Source organism: Oncorhynchus clarkii, chromosome 3 (assembly GCF_045791955.1).
Source record: "Oncorhynchus clarkii lewisi isolate Uvic-CL-2024 chromosome 3, UVic_Ocla_1.0, whole genome shotgun sequence".
NCBI classification, from domain to species: Eukaryota; Metazoa; Chordata; class Actinopteri; order Salmoniformes; family Salmonidae; genus Oncorhynchus; species Oncorhynchus clarkii.
The window spans coordinates 30,023,926-30,034,577 of record NC_092149.1 but is presented as its reverse complement, the minus strand read 5'-3'; the positions used below and the strand labels follow the sequence as shown (position 1 = coordinate 30,034,577).

The 10,652-nt window shown below is 41.1% G+C and overlaps 1 protein-coding gene across 2 annotated transcripts in view; it reads left to right on the top strand.

The window, feature by feature from the left end:
- The window catches only part of LOC139392777 (DNA-binding protein SATB1-like), a 43,414-nt gene extending 42,126 nt beyond the window's left edge, over nucleotides 1-1,288 (top strand). For both annotated transcript variants that reach the window (XM_071141037.1, XM_071141029.1), the window contains one exon: nucleotides 1-1,288. This exon is cut by the window's left edge and continues 202 nt beyond it. In XM_071141037.1, the coding sequence (XP_070997138.1) occupies nucleotides 1-395 (395 nt within the window). In that variant the 3' untranslated portion in view covers nucleotides 396-1,288.
- The last annotated feature ends 9,364 nt before the right edge of the window (nucleotides 1,289-10,652 follow it).

Sequence of the window (10,652 nt, the reverse complement as noted above, 5' to 3'; positions counted from 1 at the left end):
CCAAGGCTCGCTCCGGCGGGGGCAAGATCTCCCAAGAGGCCCTAGGCATTCTGCAAAGCTTCATCCAGGACGTGGGGATGTACCCAGACGAGGAGGCCATCCACACCCTGTCGGCCCAGCTGGACCTGCCCAAGCTCACCATCATCAAGTTCTTCCAGAACCAGCGCTTCTACGTCAACCACCCGGCCAAGCCGCCCAAGGAACCCAGCAACAGCAGTAGCAGCAGCCCGGCCTTCGAGGAGGAGCTGTCGGACTTCAGGGAGGGCAGTGCCGAGCTGCTGAAGGAGCTGGAAGAGAGCACACAGACCAACAGCACCATCTTCTCCATCAAGATCGAGGAGCACCTGGCCCGCTCCGAGGCCCTTTCAGAATCTGACCACGAGACCAAGGAGTAGAGAGAGCGTCCCCCAGTCTGAACACTGCTGAAAGAGTAGTGTGACTGTACACACAGAGACTGAAATCAATGCTGAAGGGTAATGGTCTGGCTAGCGCAGTGCGACCACTGCGAGAGTAAAGAGTAGTGGTTTTATCAATGCAGAGTCTGGACTCTATGCGTACGAGTAGCATTTATATATCAATGCAGACTGAAAGGCTACGCAACGCTAGCATTCTCACACTGGAACCCCCCCCATTTCCACAGACTACAGTAATACGAATAAGTATTGCTTTTTCTGATTTTGTAAAACTTGTATTATTCACTGTAAAGACTGATGCATCATTTAAATAACCTGCACAAAAAAATATTCTAAGTATGTTGCCGTGGATATTTGCTGACTGCACTTAATGTCTGTTGTTTTACACTGATTTCCTTTCTTTTTGAGCTACTGATAATATAATAATAAGCCCCCATGGAGTTTGATAGGACTTTGATAGGTGTTTACGTATGTGGTGTTAACTGGATTTTTTTTAAATGCATATTAAATCGAGGACCAAGTGGATGACAAGGCCTTAATGATGAGGTACTAAGTCTGGAAGCCTGCTGGCAAATGAGTTATTCTTTGAAAATGCGGGAAAACATGACGGTGATTACGGATCACTCAAACTCTGGAATGCAAACCGCACCCCAGGTGCGTCGCCGAGAATAGCTCAATCGTTACATATTATTTGTTAGGAAGAAATATAAATATATATATAGACATTATATTAACTGTAAAAAAATCAAATAAAAAAATACAGTCTTAAAGAAACTATGCCAATAAATGCCTTGTACTATATGGCACTGCCGATTAGATTATTTTGCGAAACCTTTGTCACTGTACTTTCTGAATCAGCCACACAGTTTAAAAATGTGAATTTTTTGTTGTCTTCTACATTATTTATTTGCAGTTCATGCAGTGTTTCTGATGTAATTACTTTTTTGGGGAAAGTTTGTTACATAGCCTTTTTTTTTTAATTTCAATGATCCTTTTCTATTTATAAATGTAATTTTGATGGGCAGTAAAAACAAAAAGTGTCTTAACGTTTTAAATGGACAATGTGCTTTAAAGGTTGCCTATAAAAGTGCTGTATGTCAAGCAACTCATGCTACAAGCTTCACAATTAATGTTGTATGCAATTTTTACTATCATGCAAATAAGCTTAGGTAAATTACTAACCTATAGAACACCTTAGAGAGAAAAACATATGCAATCTGTGTGAATATCGATGTCTGCAATGTGTCTTCCTTTGGTTAACAATCCAATTCAAGCTATTCCTGTATAAATATCCTGTATAAAAAAGTGTTTCTTTTTTATGAGTTTATTTCAATGAGAACACCAGTTATTTTGTTACAACTGACTGTTTTATAAGTGTTTCTCGGTTTCTTTATGCAGAAATTGTCTAACTAGGAGTGTTTCTTTATTGTTAATTACACAATTAAACTGTTTGTATTGTACCCCAGATTCTTGCCATTCATGTGACCACTCTACTTGCTTGCACCTGTAGAAGAAGATTTCACTTACCATATTCAACAGTATGTATCAACATATAACGACTTTTCAGTCAAATTAGTTAATTTTTTATCCTAAAAAGTGTAATACTTCTAAGTATCACAATTTATATTTTTCCTTTTTTTATTTCTATGCAAAAGTTAACACTTTTAACAATATGTGCATATCCAATACCTTTGAAAAACACTGTACATGAGCTCCACTCTTGCATCTTTTATCTTGATACTCTCCTGAGCGTCGGAAGTAGCTGTGAGACCTGAAAAGTAAATAAAAGTGGGGTGTTAATTCCTGTGCTAACGAAGCCCTCTTTAGGGAGATAACGTGTCAAAACAGCACAGGTGCCCTGACCTTTCCCTGAACCCCAGGTGAACTCAGGTGTCTGTCTGCTCCACACAGAAATTACATTTACCTGTTAACACCCTCGGATATGTGCCAGCCAGTCTGGGCTGGATTCCCTCGCGGTTTTGCTCTTTTTTTCCTTTTTCAAAATAAAGACCAGTGTAACATTGTGTGTGTTTGAAGCAACGGAGGGAAAATGCACAGATGCTTGAATCACATAAGGGGATTCTAAGGGCTTCAATCACCGGAGATTTGAGTTCTTGAGCACATTAGGTTATTTATAATTCAAGGGGAAATGGTCACAGTAGTTTAATATACACTGTACACTTTTAGAAGAAAAGGTGCTATCTAGAACTTAAAATGGTTCTGTCTCCATGGGAGAACCCTTTGAAGAACCTTTTTTGGTTCCAGGTAGAACCATTTTGGTTCCAGGTAGAAAACCCTTTTGGTTTCCATGTAGGACCCTTTCTATAGAGAGTTCACGTAGAACCCCAAAAGGGTTTGCCTAAGGGGACAGCCGTAGAACCCTTTTTTCTAAGAGTGTACATACCAGGGTTGGGATCAAATCTGAATTGTGTTACAAACGGCTCTTTAATTCAAATCTGAATCTTGAATTTGAATTGGCCACACCCTGCTTGAAGCAGAATTAGAATTGGATTAAAAGTAGAATTGAATGAAATTAGATTAGATTAAATTCAAATGGCTCATTTATCACCATAGAAATGTGTATTTTGACATAATGTATGCTTACCAATAACATGTAGCATACATTTGAAACATTTCATTTTTAATACTCATTATTCTAAAACAATTTTAAGTACACTGGTCTGGAAATATTATAAGGTCATGTTATGGGTTGTCTATAATAATTCATATTTCCCATAAAAACATGTTAAAAAATAACTGAAAAAATTAGATCAAATACTGCAGTATGGAAGGGAACATTATCTAACATCTCATGACAAAGAAAAATACTGTTTTGCATCTTTGAGTTATAATCAAACTAATATCTGAAATTGTATGTGTATTATCAAATCACACTTCATTGGTCATGTACACAGTTTAGCAGATGTTATAGTGGGTGCAGTGAAATGCTTGTGTCACTAACTCCTAACAGTACAGTAAAATGTCAAACAAGTACATAAATAATAAAAAACTAAAAACAAGAAATCAAGAAATATCAGAACGAATCCAATTAACAACCCAAATATCACTGTATCAGTCATCCAAATGCAATCTATGCGTATATAAACTGAAAATATATACTATAAATGATAAGTACAGCAGTATATCTACAGCAGTAGAAGAGAAACGGAAAGTGTGTCTCTATATACTGTGCATCTGGAAAGTATTCAGACGCCTTGACTGTTTCCACATTTTGTAACGTTACAGCCTTGTTCTAAAATGGATTCAAATGTTTTTTTTCCCCTCATCAATCTACACACAATACCCCATAATGACAAAGCAAATTTTTTTTTACAAAATGTCAACTGAAATATCAGATTTACGTAAGTATTCAGACCCTTTACTCAGTACTTTGTTGAAGCACCTTTGGCAGCGATTACAGCCTCGAGTCTTTTTGGGTATGACGCTACAGGCTTAGCATACCTGTGTTTGGGGAGTTTCACCCATTCCACTCTGCAGATACTCTCAAGCTCTGTGAGGTTGGATGGGGAGCTTCGCTGCACAGCTTTTTTCAGGTCTCTCCAGAGTTGTTCGATCAGGTTCAAATCCGTTTCAGAGGGTCATTGTCCTGATGGAAGGTGAACCTTTGCCCCAGTCTGAGCGCTCTGGGGCAGGTTTTCATGAAGGATCTCTCTCTCTACTTTGCTCCAGTCATCTTTCCCTCTATCCTGAATAGTCCCCTAGTCCCTGCCGCTGAAAAACCTCCCCACAGCATGATGCTGCCACCACCATGCTTCGCCGTAGGGATGATGCCAAGTTTCCTTCAGACGTGACGCTTGGCATTCAGGCCAAGAGTTTAATCTTGGTTTCATCAGACCAGAGAATCTTGTTTCTCATGGTCTGAGAGTCCTTTAGGTGCCTTTTGGTAAAACTCCAAGCAGCAGTCACTGAGGAGTGGCTTCAGTCTGACCACTCTACCATAAATTACTGATTGGTGGAGTGCTGCAGAGATAGTTGTCTTTCTGGAAGGAACTCCCATCTCCACAGAGGAACTCTGGAGCTCTGTCAGAGTGACCGTCAGGTTCTTGGTCACATCCCTGACCAAGGCCCTTCTCTCCCGATTGCTCAGTTTGGCCGGGCGGCCAACTCTGGGAAGTGTCTTGTTCCAAACTTCTTCCATTTAAGAATGATAGATGCCACTATGTTCTCAGGGACCTTCAATGCTGCAGACATTTTTGGTACCCTTCCCCAGATCTGTGCCTCGACAAAATCATGTCTCAGAGCTCTATGAACAATTCCTTCGACCTCATGGCTTGGTTTTTACTCTGACATGCACTGTCATCTGTGGGACCTAATATAGATTTATATTAGTTAGTAATTAGTAATTGAATTTACCACAGGTGGACTCCAATCAATTGTCTCAATCATCTCAAGGATGATGAATAGAAATAGGATGCACCTGAGTCTCATCACAAAGGGTCTGAATAAATAAGATATTTCAATGTTTTTATTTTATTAATTTGCTAACATTTCAAAAAAACTTTTTTTGCTTTGTCATTATGGGTTATTGTGTGTAGACTTATGTGGGAAAAAATGTATTCAATCAATTTTAGAATAAGGCTGTAACGTAACAAAATGTGGAAAAGGGGAAAGAGTCTGAATACTTTCCGAATGCACTGTACATGGGACAGCAGTTGGCTGTTTGTGTGTGTGTTTGTGTGTATGTGTGTGTGTGAGTATACACTACTGGTCAAACTTTTTAGAACACCTACTCATTCAAGGGTTTTTCTTTATTTGTACTATTTTCTGCATTGTAGAATAATAGTAAAGACAGCAAAACTATGAAATAACACATGAAATCATGTAGTAACCAAAAAAGTGTTAAAACAAATCTAAATGTATTTTATAATTGATATTCTTTAAATAGCCACCATTTGCCTTGATGACAGCTTTGCACACTCTTGGCATTCTCTCAATAAGCTTCAACTGGAATGCTTTTCTAACTATATTGAAGGAGTTTCCACATATGCTGAGCTCTTGTTGGCTGATTTTCATTCACTCTGAGACCCGACTCATCCCAAACCATCTCAATTTGGTTGAGGTCGGGGAATTGTGGAGGCCAGGTCATCTGATGCAGCACTCCATCACTCTCCTTCTTGGTCAAATAGTATGGGGGTGTGTTGGGTCATTGTCCTGTTGAAAAACAAATGATAGTCTCACTAAGCCCAAACCAGATGGGATGGCATATCACCGCAGAATGCTGTGGTAGCCATGCTGGTTAAGTGTGCCTTGAATTCTAAATACATCACAGACAGTGTCATCAGCAAGGACCCCCACACCATACCACCACCTCCATTCTTTATGGTGGGAAATAATCATGCAGAGATCATCCGTTCACCCACACCGTGTCTCACAAAGACACAGCAGTTGGAGCCAAAAATCTCAAATTTGGACTCCAGACGAATGGACAAATGTCCACCGGTCTAATGTCCATTGCTCATGTTTCTTGGCCCAAGCAAGTCTCTTCTTCTTATTGGTGTCCTTTAGTAGTGGTTTCTTTGCAGCAAATCAACCATGAAGGCCTGATTCACACAGTCTCCTCTGAACAGTTGATGTTGAGATGTGTCCAGTTATGATGGACTATCGTTGTACTTTGCTTATTTGATCTGTTCTTGCCATAATATGGACTTGTTCTTTTACCAAATAGGGCTATTTCTGTATACCTTCCTACCTTGTCACAACACAACTTAGTGGCTCAAACGCAGTAAGACGCTTTTAAAAAATCCACAAATGAACTTTTAACAAGGCACACCTGTTAATTGAAATGCATTCCAGGTGACTACATAATGAAGCTGGTTGAGAGAATTCCAAGAGTGTGCAAAGCTGTCATCAAGGCAAAGAGTGGCTTTTTGAAGAATCTCAAATATAAAATATATTTAGATTTGTTTAACACTTTTTTGGTTACTACATGATTCCATATGTGTTATTTCATAGTTTTGATGTCTTCACTATTATTCTACAATGTAGACAATAGTAAAAAATAAAGAAAACCCTTGAATGAGTAGGTGTTCTAAAACTTTTGACCGGTAGTGTATATGAGTGCAGGAGTCTCTGTGTGTATGAGCTGTGTGTGTGTATGGTGTGAGTGAGTGTGCGGGAGTACTGTATGTGTGCAAAAAAGTGCAGGACAAAGTACGGTGCAGGTAGATGGCTAGTGATGGCTGTTCAACAGTCTGATGGCCTGGTGATAGAAGCTGTTGCAATGCCTCTTGGGCACTGCTCTGATGCACCTGTACCATCTGCCAGACTGTAGCAGAGTGAACAGTCTGTGGCCCGGCTGACTGAGGTGCTTAATAATCTTCTTGGCCTTCTTTTGACACTGAGTGCTGCAAATGTCCTCGAGGGCAGGCACCGTGCCCCCGTTGGTGCGTTGGGCTCACCTCTCCCCCCGCTGAAGAGCCATGTGGTTGAGGACGGTGCAGTTGCCATACCAGGCAACCCTACAGAATGCTCTCAATGGTGCATCTATAGAATTTTTTGAGGGTCTTAGGGGCCATGCTGAATTTCTTCAGCCGCCTGAGGTTGAAGAGGCGCTGTGTCTTTTTCACCCAGGTGTCGATGTTACGGGACCATTGATGTGCACCCCAAGGAACTTGAAGCTTTTGACCCTTCCCACAGCCGCCCTGTCTATGTAGATTTAGGCATGCTATCTGATCTGTCTCCTCTAGTCCACGATCAGTTCCATGTTTTTGTTGACGTTGAGGGAGAGGTTATTGTCCTGGTACAACTCCACCAGGGCTCTAAACTCCTCCCTGAGCTAGAGTCGTGCATGGCCACGCAGTCGAGGGTAAACAGAGAGTACAGGAGGGGACTAAGCACACACCGCTGGGGGTCCCCCGAGTTGACCAGCATGGCGGAGGAGTTGTTGCCTACCCTCACCACATGGGGTCAGCCCGACAGGAAGTCCAGGACCCAGTTGCACAGGGATGAGAGCTTTGCATTAAATAAGTTGCACATCCTTACGATGAAAGATTTGTGAAATGAATGTCTCAATTGGTTTGAATTGCTATGAATTAAATGATGCTTCCTTTAATTCTAATTCTATTGAAATTGCATCTTCCTGTGGGGAGTGGTCAATTCAAATTGAATTCAAATTCATCGTTTGAATGGAATTAAATTTGGAAATTCCGAATTGACCCCAACCCTGGTCCATATAGTAGACCGACAGAAGGCGTACCTCACACTTACTCAAGTACACACAGTTTAAACTGTTGTTTGACTTGATTGACCTATGAGAAGCTTTAATATCTTCACATCCTTAACACGGGTCTAACCTGTGTAGTTCCAAGCTATCTCCAACATATTCTCCAACTCCATTCTCACTGGTGTTGACCGAGGGCTCTAGTTGTTTGTCTCAGCTTCAGAGTTTGTTAGATTTGTTCTATTAAGTTGGTAGTATAATACACAGGGCCGGCCCCAGGCATAAGTGGCATAAGCGGTCGCTTAAGGGCCCCCGGCCGCTAGGTGGACTCCGAACTCACTCAAGGTTTCAACAACTGTTATGTCAGTCACTGACAGTCACTCAATTAGCCCATGTCAGCAAAACATTTTTACATTGGTAAATTAGTCTAGCCAGCTTCTAAACATGTAGTATTCATGGTCAATTATCGACCAGGCACCCAGGGCACGTGACCATGGGTCCCGACCTCCAGGGTGCCCACATAGATTTTTTTTGTCACTTTTACTCAGATATCATCTGAACATGGCATAATTCATGGAAAAATGTGTAGAATGGCATGAAAGTAGTTTAAAACACTGCAACATCTTCTCTCTCCGCCCCATAGCAAAATGTGTATAATTACAGAAAATGTGCTTTAAAACCACAAAACTCCACACCCCATGGCAAAATGTGTATAATTGCACTAAATGAACTTTAAAACGAACAAAATTCTCTCCGCCCTTCAAGGGGGGACCACTAAAATGTTTTACCTGCAAGGTGGGGAACCCCAAACCAAATCTTGCTTAGGGTCACCAAAAAGCTAGGGCCGACCAATATAATACAGATACCTAATACTTTGACACTTGCAGTGGGATGGTTTGGGCAGGAATCTCCAGCACATTGAAGGATGTTGAGTATCATCATGGGCGGTCTTTGTAGGAGGAGGAGCTAGAACCCATAGGGCGGTGCAAGCGTTGTCCGGGTTTGGCTGGGGTAGGCTGTCATTGTAAATAAGAATTTGTTCTTAACTGACTTGCCTAGTTAAATAAAGGTTAAATAAAAGAAGAAGAAAAAGGAAGAGATGTAAGATCTTAATTTGATCACTCTTTTGTTTGCTGAGAATTTTCCTGCAAATTAGGAAATGCAAATTTGTAGTGTATTTCAGTTTTACAAAGACTTCTAAAGTGTGTTGAAATGTCAGAATTTGCCCTAACGAATAATGTATCAAACCCTGCAAAAATTTCAATTAATTACAATAATTTCCTGTTGCTGCAGGATTATTTTCCTGCTGTAGCAAACAGGCTCAAATTAAGATCCTTCACCTATAAGCCCCCCACAGCCTTTTATTGACAGATGTCACTAAACCCTCTTAACACATTCTCTGGTGCAATATGCCCCTAAATAACACTCTGCCATCTCATAAACACATAAAAAATAGACACAATGTTTTCACAATTACAATGGAGATTCTGATGATTCAGTGGCCTCCTTACCTCAGGCCTCGACCACTGCCATTGGCTATGTAAGAAGTTAGCGGGCTATGGAAATACTATGAGGAAATGCTTTACGTTGAGCGACATGGCTTCTTCCACTTTTCCCTCTATGGCCTTACAATTGTGGGAACGAGGTAGAGATAGTAGTCACCTTAATCATACTTGTCGAGGGAGATTTGTGTCACTGGCACCCAACGTGGGTCTAGCGTTCCCCTGTTCTGTCTGTCATTTGTTGATGTACTGAAAGCTATTTTAAGATGGAGATATCCAACCCATAATGCGGTTCAATAACCCAACAATGCTCTATTGTTCCTTGAAAACAGCAGAGGATACCTTGTTGTAGGCAGTAACGGGGGAAGCCAGGGAGGAGCGCGCTGAGGTCTAAGTGGAGGATGATCATTTAAAAACACACCGTTTACACACCAGGCCATGCATGTGCTGTATTTAAAAGCCCGGTGGTGCTGATTTATCGGCTAAGGCCTTGGTAATGTTTCTGCAACGTTTACCTCCAGATTAATAGGGACGTTATACTCAGGTTGCTGCACAACAATGGCAGCCAGGTCTGCCACGTGCAGAGTCCTCCTTGGCTCAGCAGTCTACCTACAAGCCTCTGGGACTGCGCAGTAAATCAAACAGGAAATGCAGCAGAAAGCCTAATAAAGAATCGCCCAGTGTATATCAGGAAGTTATCCCTCTCCTCTCCTGCTGAATCGTTTGGCAAAGCCAAAATGTTTTAGATGTTGTTTTTGTATTCCGAATTGAAGGAGCGGAGACAGAAGGATAGGGTTTGAGAATTAATAACATCAATCGCCATGTTACTTTTCCCCGCTGCGCTCTTGCCCTTTGCCCTCCAGTTTTTAGCAGAGCGGATTAAACATAGGATCAGCTCAGGGGGATTGAGCATCTTGCTGAACACATTAATTTGAGCAACACTTACATGAATATGCTTGGCAATTCTTAGAAAAACTGGCACAAGGTTCCATATTATCATAATACATTTTATTATCATGTTTTAATTTTCTTTTCAGTATGCGCTAAACATGTTTTCACTCAGGTGGCATTGCTATAACTTTGTGAAGTCCACTGAAGGACTAGTTTCAGTGGTAAACAGTGATGACTAGGCCACAGAATTGCCCCACTAAAAGGTGCTCAAATTTGTTCTTTCTTCGTGGACGATAGAAACGTATAATTCAGTGAATAGTTTATAAACTGAACATAATGTAATGTCATTCAAAAAGGTAACATAAAGGTCACATTTACGGATATAATAGTGTTTGCAGGAAACACAGGTTATAGGTCACACGTTTGACTTTGTTTACCCTTATGTCCTTTGATCCATTGCCCTGGGAAAACTTAGGTCAGTGGCAAGTTGTACATTGTCTAGGCTTTGACTGATCCCTGTTACAATATTGAGGTTTATCGTCAGGACAGACAGGCACATCTCGCTCTTTTATCACCCTCTCTGCTCCCAGCCAAAACAACGTTTGTGTGTAAAGTGAAGCAGCCATAACAGCATAGCCATGTTTCCTCTGCACACTGAGGCTATTC